This window comes from Sebastes umbrosus, chromosome 23 (assembly GCF_015220745.1).
Source record: "Sebastes umbrosus isolate fSebUmb1 chromosome 23, fSebUmb1.pri, whole genome shotgun sequence".
Classification (NCBI taxonomy): domain Eukaryota; kingdom Metazoa; phylum Chordata; class Actinopteri; order Perciformes; family Sebastidae; genus Sebastes; species Sebastes umbrosus.
This window is the reverse complement of record NC_051291.1, coordinates 4,196,866-4,221,162: the sequence shown is the minus strand read 5'-3', so window position 1 is coordinate 4,221,162 and position 24,297 is coordinate 4,196,866. Positions and strand designations below refer to the sequence as shown.

At 30.0% G+C, this 24,297-nt stretch overlaps 1 protein-coding gene across 1 annotated transcript in view; it reads right to left on the bottom strand.

The window, feature by feature from the left end:
- Positions 1 to 24,297, bottom strand: part of plxnc1 (plexin C1) — a 47,022-nt gene that overhangs the window by 2,278 nt on the left and 20,447 nt on the right. The window contains exons 22-30 of the mRNA XM_037760480.1: positions 21,842 to 22,010; positions 21,039 to 21,139; positions 18,238 to 18,313; positions 18,025 to 18,059; positions 17,811 to 17,906; positions 16,284 to 16,447; positions 16,024 to 16,171; positions 827 to 967; positions 668 to 742 (exon numbers count right to left, since the gene is read on the bottom strand). Coding sequence (XP_037616408.1) covers positions 668 to 742; positions 827 to 967; positions 16,024 to 16,171; positions 16,284 to 16,447; positions 17,811 to 17,906; positions 18,025 to 18,059; positions 18,238 to 18,313; positions 21,039 to 21,139; positions 21,842 to 22,010 — 1,005 coding nt within the window. The remainder of the gene's footprint in view (positions 1 to 667; positions 743 to 826; positions 968 to 16,023; positions 16,172 to 16,283; positions 16,448 to 17,810; positions 17,907 to 18,024; positions 18,060 to 18,237; positions 18,314 to 21,038; positions 21,140 to 21,841; positions 22,011 to 24,297) is intronic.

Here is a 24,297-nt window from a genome sequence, read left to right as displayed (position 1 = left end):
TATATAACATATATATTAAATATAATATATACTATAAAGACATTGTATTGCTCATAAAAAGCTTTTGCAGTGATGAGTTTTTAAACAGGAAACGACAGTCTGATAAACGAAGCAGAGGGAAATCAGAAGGCTTCAAATCTCATTTCCTCTACACAAGGCGTCCCCGTGACCGTCGGTTTCACAAGTGAAGTCACTGTTGCTCTCGTCTCCAATGCATCCCACAGATAAAAATGTGGGCTAAGACCGTTTGTGTATAAATACATTTCAAATAACTCATGACCATGCCCTACTTCTTTTGACACCACTTATTGTGATGCATACCATCCCATTTTATGTCATGACATGTCAGCCTAAATTCATTTTAGCATTATCTACTCATCTTCCTCTCAGTGTCAGGCTGTGTTCACACTTACAGCTAAAAGTTTCCTGGTTTTAGATTTGCTGACACCCATACATGACACAGACCTGATGATTGGTGTGAAAATTTGACCCAAACTGATGTAGCCTAACTTTGTGATCAAACGGAAATATATCACAGACAGTTGGCAGTTTGTCACCCACTGCAGCTTTACTGAAGGGTGTCAACATGTGTGATTGTGACTAAAACATATTTGAAACAAAAACCAGACGTAGCATCTGTGTGTTCGTCTAGATGAAATGAACTGACCTCTGTGAAGTATCGTTGTATGAATTTGTAGAGCTCTCGGAGGGCTGCGGCTTCGTTGAACTCATTTTCATGTTTCTGAAATGAAAACATCATCATTCATTCTCTGAGGCTCTTCACAGAGACAGTTTTTTAAAGATTGTGTACTGGACTGGACATTACCTTTGACTCCTCCTGCAGGAATTCCTTGAATTCTGAGTAAGTGATTGTTGACTGGTCTCTGATCTGCTTGTAGTAAGTCTTTACTTCATGTTTGAACTTGGGAATGTCTTTGGCATAGAGGAGCTTGTTGGTTGGTGCATGCTGAAACAAAATAATATGCATTAAGTATAGCATGACTCAAACTTTTTGCATTCATAGTTGTAAAATTGCTATAACTAGATGCATGATTTTGCCTTCATCAGAGTCTAAAAAAGTATTAAAAGTTGACCAATCAATTTAGCGACAATTAAGACCATGAAAGTCTTATACTGAATTGAATACCTCAGAGTTTGTATGCTAAAGTTTAATCATTTAATAATTGTGTAGGCATGTACAGTGTACTCTGTTTCACTGACTGTCCCAAATTTGAAAAAAATACTGTAAAACACTTGTTCAGATTATATCTGAGATTATTGGAGTGAAGGTGCCTCACCAAGTAAGGCTGTGTATACTAGGTATATATCCAAGTGACATTATTGTTAGTTCAAAACAGTTAACTTTAATTGACTCCTGCAGGCCAGGAGGATGACAGCTTTATTTTGGGGGAAAAATATGGATGTACCTTCAATGCACATACGGGTGAAGGAGACGGCATCTTGTATTGTATTGGAGAAACTGACTTACATAACAAGAGCATTTGAAAACAAGTGGAAACCATTGTTGGAAGGTTGAAATTATTATGTGTTGTTGAGTGCTTTTATGTTGTTGTCCTTGTTGTTTTTTTCCTCATCTGATGGTTTTTTTTGTATATTGTAAATATTTTTATTAATATGTAAAATTCAAAAAAAATATTTTAAAAAATATGTCATAGTATAGTATGTCGAAAAATTAAAAGAAAGTCATAGTATATTAGGTCGGAAAAAAGTCATAGTATAGTATGTCGAAAAATAAAAAAAAGTCATAGTATAGTATGTCGAAAAAAAAAAAAGTCATAGTATAGTATGTCGGAAAATAAAAAAAAGTCATAGTATAGTATGTCGGAAAAGAGTCATAGTATAGTATGTTGGAAAAAAAAGTCATAGTATAGTATGTAAATAAAAAGTCATAGTATAGTATGTCGAAAAATGAAAAAAAGTCATAGTATAGTATGTCGAAAAATAATAAAAGTCATAGTATAGTATGTCGGAAAAAAGTCATAGTATAGTATGTAAATAAAAAGTCATAGTATAGTATGTCGAAAAATGAAAAAAAGTCATAGTATAGTATGTCGAAAAATAATAAAAGTCATAGTATAGTATGTCGAAAAATGAAAAAAAGTCATAGTATAGTATGTCGGAAAAAAAGTCATAGTATAGTATGTCGAAAAATAAAAAAAAGTCATAGTATAGTATGTCGAAAAATAAAAAAAAGTCATAGTATAGTATGTCGAAAAAAAAAAAAGTCATAGTATAGTATGTCGAAAAATAAAAAAAAGTCATAGTATAGTATGTCGAAAAATAAAAAAAAGTCATAGTATAGTATGTCGAAAAAAAAAAAAGTCATAGTATAGTATGTCGAAAAATAAAAAAAAGTCAGTATAGTATGTCGAAAAATGAAAAAAAGTCATAGTATAGTATGTCGAAAAATAAAAAAAAGTCATAGTATAGTATGTCGGAAAAAAAAAAGTCATAGTATAGTATGTCGAAAAAAAAAAAAGTCAGTATAGTATGTCGAAAAAAAGTCATAGTATAGTATGTCGGAAAATAAAAAAAAGTCATAGTATAGTATGTTGAAAAAAAAAAAAAGTCATAGTATAGTATGTCGAAAAATAAAAAAGTCATAGTATAGTATGTCGAAAAATAAAAAAAAGTCATAGTATAGTATGTCGGAAAAAAGTCATAGTATAGTATGTCGAAAAATAAAAAAAAGTCATAGTATAGTATGTCGAAAAATGAAAAAAAGTCATAGTATAGTATGTCGAAAAATGAAAAAAAGTCATAGTATAGTATGTCGAAAAATAAAAAAAATCATAGTATAGTATGTCGGAAAAAAGTCATAGTATAGTATGTCGAAAAAAAAAAAAGTCAGTATAGTATGTCGAAAAATAAAAAAAAGTCATAGTATAGTATGTCGAAAAAAAAAAAGTCATAGTATAGTATGTCGGAAAAAAGTCATAGTATAGTATGTCGAAAAAAAAAAGTCATAGTATAGTATGTCGAAAAATAAAAAAAAGTCATAGTATAGTATGTCGGAAAAAAGTCATAGTATAGTATGTCGGAAAAAAGTCATAGTATAGTATGTCGAAAAATAAAAAAAAATCATAGTATAGTATGTCGAAAAATAAAAAAAAGTCATAGTATAGTATGTCGGAAAAAAGTCATAGTATAGTATGTCGAAAAATAAAAAAAAGTCATAGTATAGTATGTCGAAAAATAAAAAAAAGTCATAGTATAGTATGTCGAAAAATAAAAAAAAGTCATAGTATAGTATGTCGAAAAAAAAAAAAGTCATAGTATAGTATGTCGGAAAATAAAAAAAAGTCATAGTATAGTATGTCGAAAAATAAAAAAAAGTCATAGTATAGTATGTCGAAAAAAAAAAAAGTCATAGTATAGTATGTCGAAAAATGAAAAAAAGTCATAGTATAGTATGTCGGAAAAAAGTCATAGTATAGTATGTCGAAAAAAAAAAAAGTCAGTATAGTATGTCGAAAAATGAAAAAAAGTCATAGTATAGTATGTCGGAAAAAAGTCATAGTATAGTATGTCGAAAAATAAAAAAAAGTCATAGTATAGTATGTCGAAAAATAAAAAAAAGTCATAGTATAGTATGTCGAAAAATAAAAAAAAGTCATAGTATAGTATGTCGGAAAAAAGTCATAGTATAGTATGTCGAAAAAAAAAAAGTCAGTATAGTATGTCGAAAAAAAGTCATAGTATAGTATGTCGGAAAATAAAAAAAAGTCATAGTATAGTATGTCGAAAAAAAAAAAAAAAGTCATAGTATAGTATGTCGAAAAATAAAAAAGTCATAGTATAGTATGTCGAAAAATAAAAAAAAGTCATAGTATAGTATGTCGGAAAAAAGTCATAGTATAGTATGTCGAAAAATAAAAAAAAGTCATAGTATAGTATGTCGGAAAATAAAAAAAAGTCATAGTATAGTATGTCGAAAAAAAAAAAAGTCATAGTATAGTATGTCGAAAAATAAAAAAAAGTCATAGTATAGTATGTCGGAAAAAAGTCATAGTATAGTATGTCGAAAAATAAAAAAAAGTCATAGTATAGTATGTCGAAAAATAAAAAAAAGTCATAGTATAGTATGTCGAAAAATAAAAAAAAGTCATAGTATAGTATGTCGAAAAAAAAAAAAAGTCAGTATAGTATGTCGGAAAATAAAAAAAAGTCATAGTATAGTATGTCGAAAAATAAAAAAAAGTCATAGTATAGTATGTCGAAAAAAAAAAAAAGTCATAGTATAGTATGTCGAAAAATGAAAAAAAGTCATAGTATAGTATGTCGGAAAAAAGTCTTAGTATAGTATGTCGAAAAAAAAAAAGTCAGTATAGTATGTCGAAAAATGAAAAAAAGTCATAGTATAGTATGTCGGAAAAAAGTCATAGTATAGTATGTCGAAAAATAAAAAAAAGTCATAGTATAGTATGTCGAAAAATAAAAAAAGTCATAGTATAGTATGTCGAAAAAAAAAAAAGTCATAGTATAGTATGTCGAAAAATAAAAAAAAGTCATAGTATAGTATGTCGAAAAATAAAAAAAAGTCATAGTATAGTATGTCGAAAAATAAAAAAAAGTCATAGTATAGTATGTCGAAAAATAAAAAAAAGTCATAGTATAGTATGTCGAAAAAAAAAAAAAGTCATAGTATAGTATGTCGAAAAATGAAAAAAAGTCATAGTATAGTATGTCGGAAAAAAGTCATAGTATAGTATGTCGAAAAAAAAAAAAGTCAGTATAGTATGTCGAAAAATGAAAAAAAGTCATAGTATAGTATGTCGAAAAATAAAAAAAAGTCATAGTATAGTATGTCGAAAAAAAAAGTCATAGTATAGTATGTCGGAAAAAAGTCATAGTATAGTATGTCGAAAAAAAAAAAAGTCAGTATAGTATGTCGAAAAATGAAAAAAAGTCATAGTATAGTATGTCGAAAAAAAAAAAAGTCATAGTATAGTATGTCGAAAAATAAAAAAAAGTCATAGTATAGTATGTCGAAAAATAAAAAAAAGTCATAGTATAGTATGTCGAAAAATAAAAAAAAGTCATAGTATAGTATGTCGGAAAAAAGTCATAGTATAGTATGTCGAAAAAAAAAAAAGTCAGTATAGTATGTAAATAAAAAGTCATAGTATAGTATGTCGAAAAATGAAAAAAAGTCATAGTATAGTATGTCGAAAAATAATAAAAGTCATAGTATAGTATGTCGGAAAAAAGTCATAGTATAGTATGTAAATAAAAAGTCATAGTATAGTATGTCGAAAAATGAAAAAAAGTCATAGTATAGTATGTCGAAAAATAAAAAAAAGTCATAGTATAGTATGTCGAAAAAAAAAAAAAGTCATAGTATAGTATGTCGAAAAATAAAAAAAAGTCAGTATAGTATGTCGAAAAATGAAAAAAAGTCATAGTATAGTATGTCGAAAAATAAAAAAAAGTCATAGTATAGTATGTCGGAAAAAAAAAAAGTCATAGTATAGTATGTCGAAAAATAAAAAAAAGTCATAGTATAGTATGTCGAAAAATAAAAAAAAGTCATAGTATAGTATGTCGGAAAAAAGTCATAGTATAGTATGTCGAAAAAAAAAAAAGTCAGTATAGTATGTCGAAAAAAAGTCATAGTATAGTATGTCGGAAAATAAAAAAAAGTCATAGTATAGTATGTTGAAAAAAAAAAAAAGTCATAGTATAGTATGTCGAAAAATAAAAAAGTCATAGTATAGTATGTCGAAAAATAAAAAAAAGTCATAGTATAGTATGTCGGAAAAAAGTCATAGTATAGTATGTCGAAAAATAAAAAAAAGTCATAGTATAGTATGTCGAAAAATGAAAAAAAGTCATAGTATAGTATGTCGAAAAATGAAAAAAAGTCATAGTATAGTATGTCGAAAAAAAAAAAAGTCATAGTATAGTATGTCGGAAAAAAGTCATAGTATAGTATGTCGAAAAAAAAAAAAGTCAGTATAGTATGTCGAAAAATGAAAAAAAGTCATAGTATAGTATGTCGGAAAAAAATCATAGTATAGTATGTCGAAAAATAAAAAAAAGTCAGTATAGTATGTCGAAAAAAAAAAAAGTCATAGTATAGTATGTCGAAAAATAAAAAAAAGTCATAGTATAGTATGTCGGAAAAAAGTCATAGTATAGTATGTCGAAAAATAAAAAAAAGTCATAGTATAGTATGTCGAAAAAAAAAAAAAGTCATAGTATATAGTATGTCGAAAAATAAAAAAAAGTCATAGTATAGTATGTCGGAAAAAAGTCATAGTATAGTATGTCGAAAAATAAAAAAAAGTCATAGTATAGTATGTCGAAAAATAAAAAAAAGTCATAGTATAGTATGTCGAAAAATAAAAAAAAGTCATAGTATAGTATGTCGAAAAAAAAAAAAGTCATAGTATAGTATGTCGGAAAATAAAAAAAAGTCATAGTATAGTATGTCGAAAAATAAAAAAAAGTCATAGTATAGTATGTCGGAAAAAAGTCATAGTATAGTATGTCGAAAAATAAAAAAAAGTCATAGTATAGTATGTCGAATAATAAAAAAAAGTCATAGTATAGTATGTCGAAAAAAAAAAAAGTCATAGTATAGTATGTCGAAAAATAAAAAAAAGTCATAGTATAGTATGTCGAAAAATAAAAAAAAGTCATAGTATAGTATGTCGAAAAATAAAAAAAAGTCATAGTATAGTATGTCGAAAAAAAAAAAAAGTCATAGTATAGTATGTCGAAAAATGAAAAAAGTCATAGTATAGTATGTCGGAAAAAAGTCATAGTATAGTATGTCGAAAAAAAAAAAGTCAGTATAGTATGTCGAAAAATGAAAAAAAGTCATAGTATAGTATGTCGAAAAATAAAAAAAAGTCATAGTATAGTATGTCGAAAAAAAAAAAGTCATAGTATAGTATGTCGAAAAATAAAAAAAAGTCATAGTATAGTATGTCGAAAAATAAAAAAAAGTCATAGTATAGTATGTCGAAAAATAAAAAAAAGTCATAGTATAGTATGTCGGAAAAAAGTCATAGTATAGTATGTCGAAAAAAAAAAAAGTCAGTATAGTATGTCGAAAAAAAGTCATAGTATAGTATGTCGGAAAATAAAAAAAAGTCATAGTATAGTATGTCGAAAAAAAAAAAAGTTATAGTATAGTATGTCGAAAAATAAAAAAAAGTCATAGTATAGTATGTCGAAAAAAAAAAAAAGTTATAGTATAGTATGTCGAAAAATAAAAAAAAGTCATAGTATAGTATGTCGAAAAATAAAAAAAAGTCATAGTATAGTATGTCGAAAAAAAAAAAAGTCATAGTATAGTATGTCGGAAAAAAGTCATAGTATAGTATGTCGAAAAAAAAAAAGTCAGTATAGTATGTCGAAAAATGAAAAAAAGTCATAGTATAGTATGTCGGAAAAAAATCATAGTATAGTATGTCGAAAAATAAAAAAAAGTCAGTATAGTATGTCGAAAAAAAAAAAAAGTCATAGTATAGTATGTCGAAAAATAAAAAAAAGTCATAGTATAGTATGTCGGAAAAAAGTCATAGTATAGTATGTCGAAAAATAAAAAAAAGTCATAGTATAGTATGTCGAAAAAAAAAAAAGTCATAGTATATAGTATGTCGAAAAATAAAAAAAAGTCATAGTATAGTATGTCGGAAAAAAGTCATAGTATAGTATGTCGAAAAATAAAAAAAAGTCATAGTATAGTATGTCGAAAAATAAAAAAAAGTCATAGTATAGTATGTCGAAAAATAAAAAAAAGTCATAGTATAGTATGTCGAAAAAAAAAAAAGTCATAGTATAGTATGTCGAAAAATAAAAAAAAGTCATAGTATAGTATGTCGAAAAATAATAAAAGTCATAGTATAGTATGTCGAAAAATAAAAAAAAGTCATAGTATAGTATGTCGAAAAAAAAAAAAAGTCATAGTATAGTATGTCGAAAAATGAAAAAAAGTCATAGTATAGTATGTCGGAAAAAAGTCATAGTATAGTATGTCGAAAAAAAAAAAGTCAGTATAGTATGTCGAAAAATGAAAAAAAGTCATAGTATAGTATGTCGAAAAATAAAAAAAAGTCATAGTATAGTATGTCGAAAAAAAAAAAAGTCATAGTATAGTATGTCGAAAAATAAAAAAAAGTCATAGTATAGTATGTCGAAAAATAAAAAAAGTCATAGTATAGTATGTCGAAAAATAAAAAAAAGTCATAGTATAGTATGTCGGAAAAAAGTCATAGTATAGTATGTCGAAAAAAAAAAAGTCAGTATAGTATGTCGAAAAAAAGTCATAGTATAGTATGTCGGAAAATAAAAAAAAGTCATAGTATAGTATGTCGAAAAAAAAAAAAAAGTTATAGTATAGTATGTCGAAAAATAAAAAAAAGTCATAGTATAGTATGTCGAAAAATAAAAAAAAGTCATAGTATAGTATGTCGAAAAATGAAAAAAAGTCATAGTATAGTATGTCGGAAAAAAGTCATAGTATAGTATGTCGAAAAATAAAAAAAAGTCATAGTATAGTATGTCGAAAAAAAAAAAAGTCATAGTATAGTATGTCGAAAAATAAAAAAAAGTCATAGTATAGTATGTCGGAAAAAAGTCATAGTATAGTATGTCGAAAAATAAAAAAAAGTCATAGTACAGTATGTCGAAAAAAAAAAAAAGTCATAGTATAGTATGTCGGAAAAAAGTCATAGTATAGTATGTCGAAAAATAAAAAAAAGTCATAGTATAGTATGTCGAAAAAAAAAGTCATAGTATAGTATGTCGAAAAAAAAAGTCATAGTATAGTATGTCGAAAAATAAAAAAAAGTCATAGTATAGTATGTCGAAAAATAAAAAAAAGTCATAGTATAGTATGTCGAAAAATAAAAAAAAGTCATAGTATAGTATGTCGAAATAAAAAAAAGTCATAGTATAGTATGTCGGAAAAAAGTCATAGCATAGTATGTCGAAAAATAAAAAAAAGTCATAGTATAGTATGTCGAAAAATAAAAAAAAGTCATAGTATAGTATGTCGAAAAATAAAAAAAAGTCATAGTATAGTATGTCGGAAAAAAGTCATAGTATAGTATGTCGAAAAATAAAAAAAAGTCATAGTATAGTATGTCGAAAAATAAAAAAAAGTCATAGTATAGTATGTCGAAAAAAAAAGTCATAGTATAGTATGTCGGAAAAAAGTCATAGTATAGTATGTCGAAAAAAAAAAAAGTCAGTATAGTATGTCGAAAAATGAAAAAAAGTCATAGTATAGTATGTCGAAAAAAAAAAAAGTCATAGTATAGTATGTCGAAAAATAAAAAAAAGTCATAGTATAGTATGTCGAAAAATAAAAAAAAGTCATAGTATAGTATGTCGAAAAATAAAAAAAAGTCATAGTATAGTATGTCGGAAAAAAGTCATAGTATAGTATGTCGAAAAAAAAAAAGTCAGTATAGTATGTAAATAAAAAGTCATAGTATAGTATGTCGAAAAATGAAAAAAAGTCATAGTATAGTATGTCGAAAAATAATAAAAGTCATAGTATAGTATGTCGGAAAAAAGTCATAGTATAGTATGTAAATAAAAAGTCATAGTATAGTATGTCGAAAAATGAAAAAAAGTCATAGTATAGTATGTCGAAAAATAATAAAAGTCATAGTATAGTATGTCGAAAAATGAAAAAAAGTCATAGTATAGTATGTCGGAAAAAAGTCATAGTATAGTATGTCGAAAAATAAAAAAAGTCATAGTATAGTATGTCGAAAAATAAAAAAAAGTCATAGTATAGTATGTCGAAAAAAAAAAAAGTCATAGTATAGTATGTCGAAAAATAAAAAAAAGTCATAGTATAGTATGTCGAAAAATAAAAAAAAGTCATAGTATAGTATGTCGAAAAAAAAAAAAGTCATAGTATAGTATGTCGAAAAATAAAAAAAGTCAGTATAGTATGTCGAAAAATGAAAAAAAGTCATAGTATAGTATGTCGAAAAATAAAAAAAAGTCATAGTATAGTATGTCGGAAAAAAAAAAAGTCATAGTATAGTATGTCGAAAATAAAAAAAAGTCATAGTATAGTATGTCGAAAAATAAAAAAAAGTCATAGTATAGTATGTCGAAAAATAAAAAAAAGTCATAGTATAGTATGTCGGAAAAAAGTCATAGTATAGTATGTCGAAAAAAAAAAAAGTCAGTATAGTATGTCGAAAAAAAGTCATAGTATAGTATGTCGGAAAATAAAAAAGTCATAGTATAGTATGTCGAAAAATAAAAAAAAGTCATAGTATAGTATGTCGGAAAAAAGTCATAGTATAGTATGTCGAAAAATAAAAAAAAGTCATAGTATAGTATGTCGAAAAATGAAAAAAAGTCATAGTATAGTATGTCGAAAAATGAAAAAAGTCATAGTATAGTATGTCGGAAAAAAGTCATAGTATAGTATGTCGAAAAATAAAAAAAAGTCATAGTATAGTATGTCGAAAAAAAAAAAAGTCATAGTATAGTATGTCGAAAAATAAAAAAAATCATAGTATAGTATGTCGGAAAAAAGTCATAGTATAGTATGTCGAAAAAAAAAAAAAAGTCATAGTATAGTATGTCGAAAAAAAAAGTCATAGTATAGTATGTCGAAAAAAAAGTCATAGTATAGTATGTCGAAAAATAAAAAAAGTCATAGTATAGTATGTCGAAAAATAAAAAAAGTCATAGTATAGTATGTCGAAAAATAAAAAAAAGTCATAGTATAGTATGTCGAAAAATAAAAAAAAGTCATAGTATAGTATGTCGAAATAAAAAAAAGTCATAGTATAGTATGTCGGAAAAAAGTCATAGCATAGTATGTCGAAAAATAAAAAAAAGTCATAGTATAGTATGTCGAAAAATAAAAAAAAGTCATAGTATAGTATGTCGAAAAATAAAAAAAAGTCATAGTATAGTATGTCGAAAAATAAAAAAAAGTCATAGTATAGTATGTCGAAAAAAAAAAAAAGTCATAGTATAGTATGTCGAAAAATGAAAAAAAGTCATAGTATAGTATGTCGGAAAAAAGTCATAGTATAGTATGTCGAAAAAAAAAAAAGTCAGTATAGTATGTCGAAAAATGAAAAAAAGTCATAGTATAGTATGTCGAAAAATAAAAAAAAGTCATAGTATAGTATGTCGAAAAAAAAAGTCATAGTATAGTATGTCGGAAAAAAGTCATAGTATAGTATGTCGAAAAAAAAAAAAGTCAGTATAGTATGTCGAAAAATGAAAAAAAGTCATAGTATAGTATGTCGAAAAAAAAAAAAGTCATAGTATAGTATGTCGAAAAAAAAAAAGTCAGTATAGTATGTAAATAAAAAGTCATAGTATAGTATGTCGAAAAATGAAAAAAAGTCATAGTATAGTATGTCGAAAAATAATAAAAGTCATAGTATAGTATGTCGGAAAAAAGTCATAGTATAGTATGTAAATAAAAAGTCATAGTATAGTATGTCGAAAAATGAAAAAAAGTCATAGTATAGTATGTCGAAAAATAATAAAAGTCATAGTATAGTATGTCGAAAAATGAAAAAAAGTCATAGTATAGTATGTCGGAAAAAAGTCATAGTATAGTATGTCGAAAAATAAAAAAAAGTCATAGTATAGTATGTCGAAAAATAAAAAAAAGTCATAGTATAGTATGTCGAAAAAAAAAAAGTCATAGTATAGTATGTCGAAAAATAAAAAAAAGTCATAGTATAGTATGTCGAAAATAAAAAAAAGTCATAGTATAGTATGTCGAAAAAAAAAAAAGTCATAGTATAGTATGTCGAAAAATAAAAAAAGTCAGTATAGTATGTCGAAAAATGAAAAAAAGTCATAGTATAGTATGTCGAAAAATAAAAAAAGTCATAGTATAGTATGTCGGAAAAAAAAAAAGTCATAGTATAGTATGTCGAAAAATAAAAAAAAGTCATAGTATAGTATGTCGAAAAATAAAAAAAAGTCATAGTATAGTATGTCGAAAAATAAAAAAAGTCATAGTATAGTATGTCGGAAAAAAGTCATAGTATAGTATGTCGAAAAAAAAAAAAGTCAGTATAGTATGTCGAAAAAAAGTCATAGTATAGTATGTCGGAAAATAAAAAAGTCATAGTATAGTATGTCGAAAAATAAAAAAAAGTCATAGTATAGTATGTCGGAAAAAAGTCATAGTATAGTATGTCGAAAAATAAAAAAAAGTCATAGTATAGTATGTCGAAAAATGAAAAAAAGTCATAGTATAGTATGTCGAAAAATGAAAAAAAGTCATAGTATAGTATGTCGGAAAAAAGTCATAGTATAGTATGTCGAAAAATAAAAAAAAGTCATAGTATAGTATGTCGAAAAAAAAAAAAGTCATAGTATAGTATGTCGAAAAATAAAAAAAATCATAGTATAGTATGTCGGAAAAAAGTCATAGTATAGTATGTCGAAAAAAAAAAAAAGTCAGTATAGTATGTCGAAAAATAAAAAAAAGTCATAGTATAGTATGTCGAAAAAAAAAAAGTCATAGTATAGTATGTCGAAAAATAAAAAAAAGTCATAGTATAGTATGTCGAAAAATAAAAAAAAGTCATAGTATAGTATGTCGAAAAATAAAAAAAGTCATAGTATAGTATGTCGAAAAATAAAAAAAAGTCATAGTATAGTATGGCGAAAAAAAAAAAAAGTCATAGTATAGTATGTCGAAAAATGAAAAAAAGTCATAGTATAGTATGTCGGAAAAAAGTCATAGTATAGTATGTCGAAAAAAAAAAAGTCAGTATAGTATGTCGAAAAATGAAAAAAAGTCATAGTATAGTATGTCGAAAAATAAAAAAAAGTCATAGTATAGTATGTCGAAAAATAAAAAAAAGTCATAGTATAGTATGTCGAAAAATAAAAAAAAGTCATAGTATAGTATGTCGGAAAAAAGTCAGTATAGTATGTCGAAAAATAAAAAAAAGTCAGTATAGTATGTCGAAAAATAAAAAAAAGTCATAGTATAGTATGTCGAAAAATAAAAAAAAGTCATAGTATAGTATGTCGAAAAATAAAAAAAAGTCATAGTATAGTATGTCGAAAAATAAAAAAAAGTCATAGTATAGTATGTCGAAAAAAAAAAAAGTCATAGTATAGTATGTCGGAAAAAAGTCATAGTATAGTATGTCGAAAAAAAAAAAAAGTCAGTATAGTATGTCGAAAAATGAAAAAAAGTCATAGTATAGTATGTCGGAAAAAAATCATAGTATAGTATGTCGAAAAATAAAAAAAAGTCAGTATAGTATGTCGAAAAAAAAAAAAAGTCATAGTATAGTATGTCGAAAAATAAAAAAAAGTCATAGTATAGTATGTCGGAAAAAAGTCATAGTATAGTATGTCGAAAAATAAAAAAAAGTCATAGTATAGTATGTCGGAAAAAAATCATAGTATAGTATGTCGAAAAATAAAAAAAAGTCAGTATAGTATGTCGAAAAAAAAAAAAAGTCATAGTATAGTATGTCGAAAAATAAAAAAAAGTCATAGTATAGTATGTCGGAAAAAAGTCATAGTATAGTATGTCGAAAAATAAAAAAAAGTCATAGTATAGTATGTCGAAAAAAAAAAAGTCATAGTATATAGTATGTCGAAAAATAAAAAAAAGTCATAGTATAGTATGTCGGAAAAAAGTCATAGTATAGTATGTCGAAAAATAAAAAAAAGTCATAGTATAGTATGTCGAAAAATAAAAAAAAGTCATAGTATAGTATGTCGAAAAATAAAAAAAGTCATAGTATAGTATGTCGAAAAAAAAAAAAGTCATAGTATAGTATGTCGAAAAATAAAAAAAGTCATAGTATAGTATGTCGAAAAATAAAAAAAGTCATAGTATAGTATGTCGAAAAATAAAAAAAAGTCATAGTATAGTATGTCGAAAAAAAAAAAAAGTCATAGTATAGTATGTCGAAAAATGAAAAAAAGTCATAGTATAGTATGTCGGAAAAAAGTCATAGTATAGTATGTCGAAAAAAAAAAAGTCAGTATAGTATGTCGAAAAATGAAAAAAAGTCATAGTATAGTATGTCGAAAAATAAAAAAAAGTCATAGTATAGTATGTCGAAAAAAAAAAAAGTCATAGTATAGTATGTCGAAAAATAAAAAAAAGTCATAGTATAGTATGTCGAAAAATAAAAAAAAGTCATAGTATAGTATGTCGAAAAATAAAAAAAAGTCATAGTATAGTATGTCGGAAAAAAGTCATAGTATAGTATGTCGAAAAAAAAAAAGTCAGTATAGTATGTCGAAAAAAAGTCATAGTATAGTATGTCGGAAAATAAAAAAAAGTCATAGTATAGTATGTCGAAAAAAAAAAAAAAGTCATAGTATAGTATGTCGGAAAAAAGTCATAGTATAGTATGTCGAAAAATAAAAAAAAGTCATAGTATAGTATGTCGAAAAATGAAAAAAAGTCATAGTATAGTATGTCGGAAAAAAGTCATAGTATAGTATGTCGAAAAATAAAAAAAAGTCATAGTATAGTATGTCGAAAAAAAAAAAAGTCATAGTATAGTATGTCGAAAAATAAAAAAAAGTCATAGTATAGTATGTCGGAAAAAAGTCATAGTATAGTATGTCGAAAAATAAAAAAAAGTCATAGTACAGTATGTCGAAAAAAAAAAAAAGTCATAGTATAGTATGTCGGAAAAAAGTCATAGTATAGTATGTCGAAAAATAAAAAAAAGTCATAGTATAGTATGTCGAAAAAAAAAGTCATAGTATAGTATGTCGAAAAAAAAAGTCATAGTATAGTATGTCGAAAAATAAAAAAAAGTCATAGTATAGTATGTCGAAAAATAAAAAAAGTCATAGTATAGTATGTCGAAAAATAAAAAAAAGTCATAGTATAGTATGTCGAAAAAAAAAAAAGTCATAGTATAGTATGTCGAAAAATAAAAAAAAAGTCATAGTATAGTATGTCGAAAAATAAAAAAAAGTCATAGTATAGTATGTCGGAAAAAAGTCATAGTATAGTATGTCGAAAAAAAAAAAAGTCAGTATAGTATGTCGAAAAATGAAAAAAAGTCATAGTATAGTATGTCGAAAAAAAAAAAAAAGTCATATTATAGTATGTCGAAAAAAAAAAAAAGTCATAGTATAGTATGTCGAAAAATAAAAAAAGTCATAGTATAGTATGTCGGAAAAAAAAAAATTCATAGTATAGTATGTCGAAAAATAAAAAAAAGTCATAGTATAGTATGTCGGAAAAAAGTCATAGTATAGTATGTCGAAAAATAAAAAAAAGTCATAGTATAGTATGTCGAAAAATAAAAAAAAGTTATAGTATAGTATGTCGAAAAATAAAAAAAAGTCATAGTATAGTATGTCGAAAAATAAAAAAAAGTCATAGTATAGTATGTCGAAAAATAAAAAAAAGTCATAGTATAGTATGTCGAAAAAAAAAAAAGTCATAGTATAGTATGTTGGAAAAAAGTCATAGTATAGTATGTCGAAAAAAAAAAAAGTCAGTATAGTATGTCGAAAAATGAAAAAAAGTCATAGTATAGTATGTCGAAAAATAAAAAAAAGTCATAGTATAGTATGTCGAAAAAAAAAAAAATTCATAGTATAGTATGTCGAAAAATAAAAAAAAGTCATAGTATAGTATGTCGGAAAAAAAAAAAGTCATAGTATAGTATGTCGGAAAAAAAAAAATTCATAGTATAGTATGTCGAAAAATAAAAAAAAGTCATAGTATAGTATGTCGAAAAATAAAAAAAAGTCATAGTATAGTATGTCGAAAAAAAAAAAAGTCAGTATAGTATGTCGAAAAATGAAAAAAAGTCATAGTATAGTATGTAAATAAAAAGTCATAGTATAGTATGTCGGAAAAAAGTCATAGTATAGTATGTCGAAAAATTAAAAAAAGTCATAGTATAGTATGTCGAAAAAAAAAGTCATAGTATAGAATGTCAAGCAAAGTCATACAAAATTAATGTTGTAGTATGTCAGAATAAGTCATTAACAAGCCATAGCATAAGTATAGTATAAGACATTTGTCTTGTACGTTACCTTTCCTAGCTGGAGCTCACTGAGCGAGAACGAGTCCATGAAGGCCTGAGCGATGACAGACAGGCAGCTCTCCAATTGTGGAGTCTTCTCCATGTCGAAAACGAACTGGGGGTTCTTCAGAATGTTGACCCAGAAGCGCAGAGGCAAACTGCAAAGTAGCATCAAGACATGTCAGGAAGAAAAGGTGCAGTTTTTAAGTGTTAACTTATGTATTAAAGCTTTTCACACGGTCCACAGAGCTTTGGATGGTCCAACAATACCTGTTGGTCTTCCAGATGTGCAGGACATCTGGGTCGGTAATCTTCATGTTTTCCGCCTGAGCGTCCAGGAAGTCAAAAAAGTATTTGACAGCATGCGGGGCTCTGCTGTGCGGCGTCCCCCAGATAGATCTGAACAGGTTCTCCACAAATGAATGCACCGCCACCTTAGAGACAGAGCACATGGTAAATGTCAATTTCTGCTGTCCCTTATATAGTTCAGAACAGTATAAAGAAAAGTTTGAACTCCTTTTACTCTGAAATAATTACATGCAACCGTAGTCTCACCAGAACTCTGATCTTCCCTTTTTTTTTTAGACAGGAAATGAATAATTCATACTACAAAGTGCCATCTCCTCTCTTCTCGGAGTTGAAAACAAAAACCCTTCTGAATTCACAGTAACACCATGTCTACACAGAGAGCGGTTTTGCTGTGTTTTTCAGTCTGTTTCACGGTTCTGATTGGACAGACATGCTCCTATTTTAATCTGTGTGGCCACCACAAGAGGAACGAACATAGCATGCTTCCTCTGCAATAATACCGTACTGTAATACCCCTTTCTCTACCAAAATGTGTGCGTATTTACGGGAAAACCCACTAAAATAGGCAATAGACTCTTTTCCGAAAACAGGGTTAATAAACCGTGAAAATGTTATGGTGGTTACTTCTCTTTTCATACGCCTTACTTATTAAGTCTCTCTTTCAAACTGTCAAACCAGAGACGGTGATTGTTGGAACAGTGGAAAGACTAACCAAGACAGTTCTGATGAGTTTTATTCTGTTTCTGTCCAGTTTGAATGAAGTGTGTTTCAATGATCAGAAAAGTAAAATTACAGTTTCTGTCAATGGAGTCTGGTGGCTTTGAGGAGCGCATACTATAAAGGCTGTTTCTTTTCACATCTAACTTGGTGAATTAAGGGATTATTTTCAACCAAACCAGAGTTGGTAATTGTTGGAACAGTGGAAAGACTAACCAAGAAAATATTGATGAGTTTTATTTTGTTTCTGTCCAGTTTGAATGAAGTCTATTTCTATGATCAATGAGGTAAAATTACAGTTGTCTGGAGTCTGGTGGCTTGGAGGAGAGCATGTTAATTGTATGTTTTGTACGTTAATAAATTATAATATTTGTGCAAATTCCTGTTGATTTAATTTATTATATATTCAAATCAACTTGCGTCATATAACATTGTGGCGGGAAAAAGGGCGAAAACTAGTGTGTCCACCCGGGAGTCATGTTTCCAGCATGTTATCGGAGCTGGAGCTGATAAATACCCGTGACTACTGCAGTCATTTATAAATAACAGATGTAGAAGCAGATGTAACCACGGTAACATTTTCACTGTTTACTAACTCTGCTGGAACGGCACGGCATACTCACAACGGTAAAAGAGTCTATCGTCTATTTTCAGCTGGTTTTCTGTATTTAAAAAACCTGCATGGACGCGCCAATATTGGTTGAAAAAGTGTATTAGTGTTAGTGCGTGTTTGTCTAAGTAAGATGAGGCATTGCGACTGGTTCCTCTTGCCTTGGTGGAGAGCAGCTTAGTGAGGTGCACTTCCTTCAGTTTTAACTTCTTCCTCTCTGGGTTCCTTCTTTGGTCCTCGTCTACATCAGGATCAATCTGCAGGAAAGAGACATTAACACAACCATATAGTTGGTTGAATTAGTCAAACGTTCCTGTCTTATAAACTGATATGATGATTCACCTCTTCAAACATAAAACACAAACTGGCTCTTACCAAGTGGAAGTATTTTCCAGAGAAGTTCTCATCATCTAAAAGAAAATCAACAGAGATTGTTAGCAGAAATAATTAGCTTCCTCCTCCGCCATCTAGCATTTAGTTTGGTGGTTACAGGTCATCTAACTATTGTTAAAAAAAAAAGTGAATATGCATATTTCACAAAACTATTTTAAGTGTTAAGAAAGCAGTGTTTTCCTTCTCAGCTCTTACCCTTCAGACTTCCCTGCGGGCTCAGAGGAGGATGAGTTTTCTTCGAAAGCACTTTGATTGTCGCTCCATCAGGAACCTACAAACAGACCAACACACAGAAATACCTTAATAAATGACATTTCCTTTGATTTTACAACCTTTGCTCCAAAAAGAGACAACTGCTATGAAACGGCTACAACAGCACGAGATGAGAACAAACAAGGCTTACATTTTTAAAGTGATCACGGTTACAATGATCAACCGCTTATATAGATCAAAAAGCTTGGGAACGAATCGTTCTTATACAAATACTGTTTAAATGATTTGCTTATTGTAATCAGGTAGTCCACATACAGTGTTCATTTTGAGTCTTTTCATACATAACTTATGGAAAAAATTATATATTTTATTTTTATATTAGGCAATGATAGCCTACAGTTTATTTTCAGGCCTGTTAAATTATTATTTGTATTTATATTATATTATTATTTATAAATAATAATTTATAATTATATTGAATTTATATTATTTAGATAATTATTTAGAAAAAATTAGCACAGAAACCCCCGCCAAGCTGTGGTTTAGTAGCCTATTTGCACTACTGACATTACTGTATTTGTTAGCGTATATGTAAATGTATGTATAATTTGAACTACAGTAAGCTATATTTATATACAGTACACAACTGTATTATATTGTATTTCAATTATAAATAGTACAGTATTTTTTAATTTGTACAGTAATGTGAATTTGACAGCTGTACTGTATTTTGAAAGTCAATAAAAATCAGTAAATAGCAAAGCTGTCAGTTTCATTAGTTTATATTCATATAATAAATAAACAAATGTCAATAAGACAAATAAAGAAAAAGAAAATAATAACAATCATCAGCTTTTAATAATCAAATCGACCTGTACGAATGTATGTTATCATTATTTACTGCAATAAAAGCTTGCATAACATCACAGACATGCTTTCGGTTTTACCTTTCACCGTGTTTTGTTTTTATTATTTGTGTGTATGGAACAGGAAACCACATTCACCCACAGAAAACCTGCAGATACTCATGCTGACCCAGGTGTTGCAAGAAGATGTTCAAGAAACATCCACTTTCTAAGAACTTCTTTATTCTACACATTTTTCCCAGTATTGCGTGTTATCAGGATTTCCCCAGACAGCAACACCTATGTATCGTTTCCTGCTTTACTAATCATGTGTAACAAAGTTAGTTTTTAGTTATGGCTTGGCTTTGTAATAATATGGCCAACACAGTCCAGGCCATCAGGCTATTACTGTAAACAACTAATGTGTTAGAGTCCATCTTTCCCAGGCTCTGATGGTACTCTTGATAGATGATAGACACATAGAGCACTCCACGATCCCATTATTAAGCCATTACTCTTCCTCCAGAGGGTTTGTGGTTTTTTATCTCTTTTATAAAATGCTCTCTGAGACGGAGAAGAGCTTCACTTCTCCATCTCACTGAGACGCGGAACAGCTGCTGTGTTACCTCGTTGATAAACCTACATTTAAAACAGCTACTTCTCGCTGCTGTTTGGGTGTCCCAGCATGTGGAACTATGTAGCCATTTCATGTTAGATTCAATTGGAGCAAATATGATTAAAAAAAGTTATGTTTATAAAATGGTCACTATATCCTGACAGTAGTACATGAGACACATGATCTAAAAAAAAATCGTGTGCCTCTGTGTCCTCCAGTGCTCCTAACGGCATCTTCAAGATTTCACAGACCAGAGGAAAACAACCGAGCTGGAGTCTGCTGTCCAGCTGCCGTCTATGAGAGCCAGCTGTCAATCACTCGCGAACTCCGATCAAACGGTCAAACTAGACGGCGCTGATCAAATATGAATCAATATTCTGTTACTGTAATGCCTATTTCTCTCTTCAAATGTTTTCAGAAACATCTTGTAGTGTACTGTTTAGCCGAATCAGAGATGTTTGGCTCAGATTTGGCTGCTCAATACGAAGATTGGACTATTGACTCTTATCTTTTTTTTCTTCATATAGACTATCTGGAGTTTCAGGGATGATTTCAACCACAATTAGCGTAGTCAAATGCGATCAAAATGTGGTCAGCCACAGTTTCATAATGAACCGAAAATATTTTTTCACCTCTCAATCAGTGAGGCAGTCTGCCCAGGGGATTCGCCACAGTGCGTCGCGACTGGCTCTCAGCTTGGAAAGGCCCGGGAGTGAAGGTGGCTCGCGGCACCGGCCGTGATCTCTGCGGCACCCTTTGCCCGGACCTCACCTATTGCCGGGGCTGTGTTGCTAGCTGCGCCCTCTCTCCCTGTGGAGAGGGACGGGGGACTGTTCTCAGTGCGAGGGGTCTCGGCGATGTCGGCAAATCACCCGACCCGCGTTGAAACATGGACCCCGTTTCCTTTACCATGCTTGGGTGGAACTTTTTTGCCGTGTCTTCACCATTCATATCTATACAACCAATGTGTTTATGATTAAGTTCTATTAAGCCCTAAAAATATTAAGGGAAGTAAATTGCAATGAGGGTTTTGTTATTTACATTTTGAATCCAGTTTCTGTGAAGCCATCATGCGAATTACATATGACAACAACCACAGAAAATACCTGCACGTATGCTCTTTTCCTGTGGGCGGAGACAGGAACAATAACAGTCAAAGTGAGAGGGGAGTTCCTCCAACTGACGCACTGCTCTCATGTTGACTGGCAATGGTCTGAGATGCAGAAATACTTCATGACTTTCTGCAGGGGAGTTCAGGGGATTACCTCTTCCACTAACAGCTTTGTTTTTTTTTTTTTTTTTTAAATACTCTCATTTCTCACCTTGTAGTGCTTGAGTGTGTTGAGCATTGTGACCTCCCCGATAACCTCGGAGCTCGCATCCACTTCCTCAAGAGCAACAAACGATCCATCCCTCTCGTACTCTGGTGGGGAAAAAGGGAGCAAGTTATGGTTAAAGGAACTGTTTATAACTTCTTACACGTATAAATAATTGCGGGTCGGTGTCCCATGCGCGTTCGCGTGTGGCTACGCTGTTTAGACAAGACTCCAACACAAACTACACGGAAGCACCAAAACCGCAAAGTTATATATAGTGAAGCACGCCTTGCAAAAGTGTTGGCCGCGGTCGGAGTACGCGGGGGAGCTGACGTGTGTCGCCTCACTGTTTTGAGCGATGCTTGTTCATGTCTATGTAGAGCGAGCACAAGCGCGAGCAACAGGACGTTGACTTTCGTTGACTTAACGGCCACAGGTGTCGCTGTTAACTAGCAATTTCTGATTCTTACAAACAGTCCCTTTAAACTGTGTGAAAGGTCTTTATAAAAGACATACTTTTGACTCGGTATTTTCTCTAAAACTGCTGGCCACAGTAATTTGCATCAAATGTTACTCAAACAGGTGGAAATGGTACTTTTGGTAATGAACGGACAGGTCACCCAGTGCAACAGTGTGGCTCACGCATGTGTTTTTAACAGTTTCTGGACAACAATGCAGCTCTATGACACAGAGGAATAAGATAATATATCTGGCCTCATTTACATCAATAAAACATGTTAGTAGGATCAATTCATAGTTGGTTTTGATCTTAAAGACACAGCACTAAAAGAGACTGTTCTGTTACTCACCGATCCGAACGTCCCTGAGGGAAGAGTTGTAGGGGAAACCAAACTTGGCCTTGAAGGTGGACAGGATTTTCTCTTTGACTTGCTCTATGGAGTCACAGCTGAGAGCGTTAACCTCCAGAGACTCGCTGACCTCTCCGTCAATGCCTACTGCAAACAGCACCTTCAGCTTCTGTAAACAATAGACAGAAACACGGACAAAATTGACACTCCATTGCATTCGCTAATTACCAGCTATTATGGGGGCGGCAGTAGCTCAGTCCATAGGGCACTGCTGAGGTGCCCCTTGAGCAAGCCACCAAACCCCCAACTGCTCGGGACGCCTGTCAGGGCAGCGCCCTCGCGCCGACATCTCTCTCATTAACGCATGTATATAGGCCCTGTTTGTGCATGTGTGTGTCCTGTATATACCAGAGTGAAACACTTTAATTTCCCCTCGGGGATTAATAAAGTGCCTTTCCTTTTCTTCTTCTTCTTATGACTCTTGTTCGATCTTTATAACCAGCCATAAATGTAAGCAACCATCTCTGAATGTCTCTCCTAAGGTTCATCATTCATTCATGAGCTCACTCACTACTCTGAGACGTGCGGTATACACTCCGATACACAGATTCTAGGATCTACGCAAGAGTGCATGTGTGAATAGTGATTAAAAGCTTACCATACTAGCACATGCACACAGCTGCATGTGCAGTACGCTACCATACGTACCACTAAAATAACCACTAACCTCAGTTTTCCCATCATGCAAACAGTACCTGAATCAAAGCCTCATATCACAACACATTAGAAAAATATTACAGATTCTTCACGGTTGGAAAGCATAACACAGCTGTATGGCTCTTTGAGGGTGTGGTTAATGAAAGGCGTTCACAGCAGTAATGCACGAGTTAATGGATCATCAGATTCCATCTTATTTCCTTTCTGCAGTTTTGCGGCTAATGCACACACACACACACACACACACACACACACACACACACACACACACACACACACACCGTCTAATGGTTTGAAATGAGCAGCGAAGTGAGATGGTGGTTTGTTAGATTAGATAAAATGTTCGTGACTGCTGTGGGTTGAGTCGAGAGAGAAGGAAATGCAAAAGAAGAGGGAACACAGAGTGCTGAAGATGTAATAGAGTGAAGTGTTACATTAGAAAAGCGTACTGGGGATAATTCAAAAGATAAATTGCTGTTGTTGTTTGTGCGTTCATTTGTCGGATACTGCAAATGTGCATTTTAAGTGCTAAAATCGAAAATAACATGAAGTGTTTGCAGGTAGCACGCGTGTAGAAATGTCCTATAAATGTCTTGCTGTGCATTAGTGGCTGTTGAATTACAAACAAATGGAGCTAGCTTACTGTCAGACCGAGTGGGAAATACAAGATGATTGGCAGGGATTACTGTTGCAGTCAATATGACCCTTAAAATATTTAGGGACTAAAACATTAAAGCCCTGAAAACTTGGTTTGAACTCTTAAGTATTTCTCTATAACTTTAAATATTTGTGACAACACAAGCAAGTTAAAATGTGGAAAAAGCATCCTTAGTTATTATTTATTAAGGGTTTAACACCAAAAGCACAAACACAGAAATAATGTGTGTAATGTGAATTACACAGTACACCGATTAAGAAAATGTGTTTTCAGGGACTTTCAGATGATTAAATCAACATATACATCATCTTGTGTGTATCATTGTCAGACGTATGAATGATTTCTACTGAATGTAACTTTAACCCACATTTATCCTTGTCATGTGAGGCTGATGTCACCGGTTCATTTCTTGTGTCAGCATTTACAGCGACTGTAGTTCCATAAACTTCACTGTCAAAGCCACAGGATCACAAAAAGTTTGATGACGCAGGTAAAAAATAAAAATTTCTGCTTCAGTTTCAGAACTTAACCACTTAATCACATGTTCTTACTTTCTTCATTTAATTATCAAGCATTTAAATATATATATTTTTTATAAATCATTATGAATATTTATGAGTATAACTATAAAAAATTCAGTTTATAAACGCATTATTGTATAAGTAAGTGTGTTTATAATGCATTATAGACATGGGCGTCATAGAAAGTGTTACGGAGATGTTTGTTTACCAAAGCTGGGCTTTGTCTGATCTGAGGCCTGTACTACGAAGCAGGATTTGGCGTTAGCGAGGTAACTTCAGGGTTAACTCTTCAGGGTTTTCCGTCCTACGAAGGTGGTTCACTTCTTACCGGGGTAAATCACCATGGTAACTTATGCTGAACAGCTAACCTGCTCCGGAGCAGGTTATGTTCCAGATAAGAGATCAACTCATGTGAAAGCACCGCCTACTGACTAATCAGAGCTCGGTGCGCAGATCGTATAGTAATATTACACAAATACAAAGAAGTCATCATCCAGGCAACACAGTTTAAACTGACAGATGCAGGAAGGACAGCTGGATTTATGCTGTGGGTGTTTACA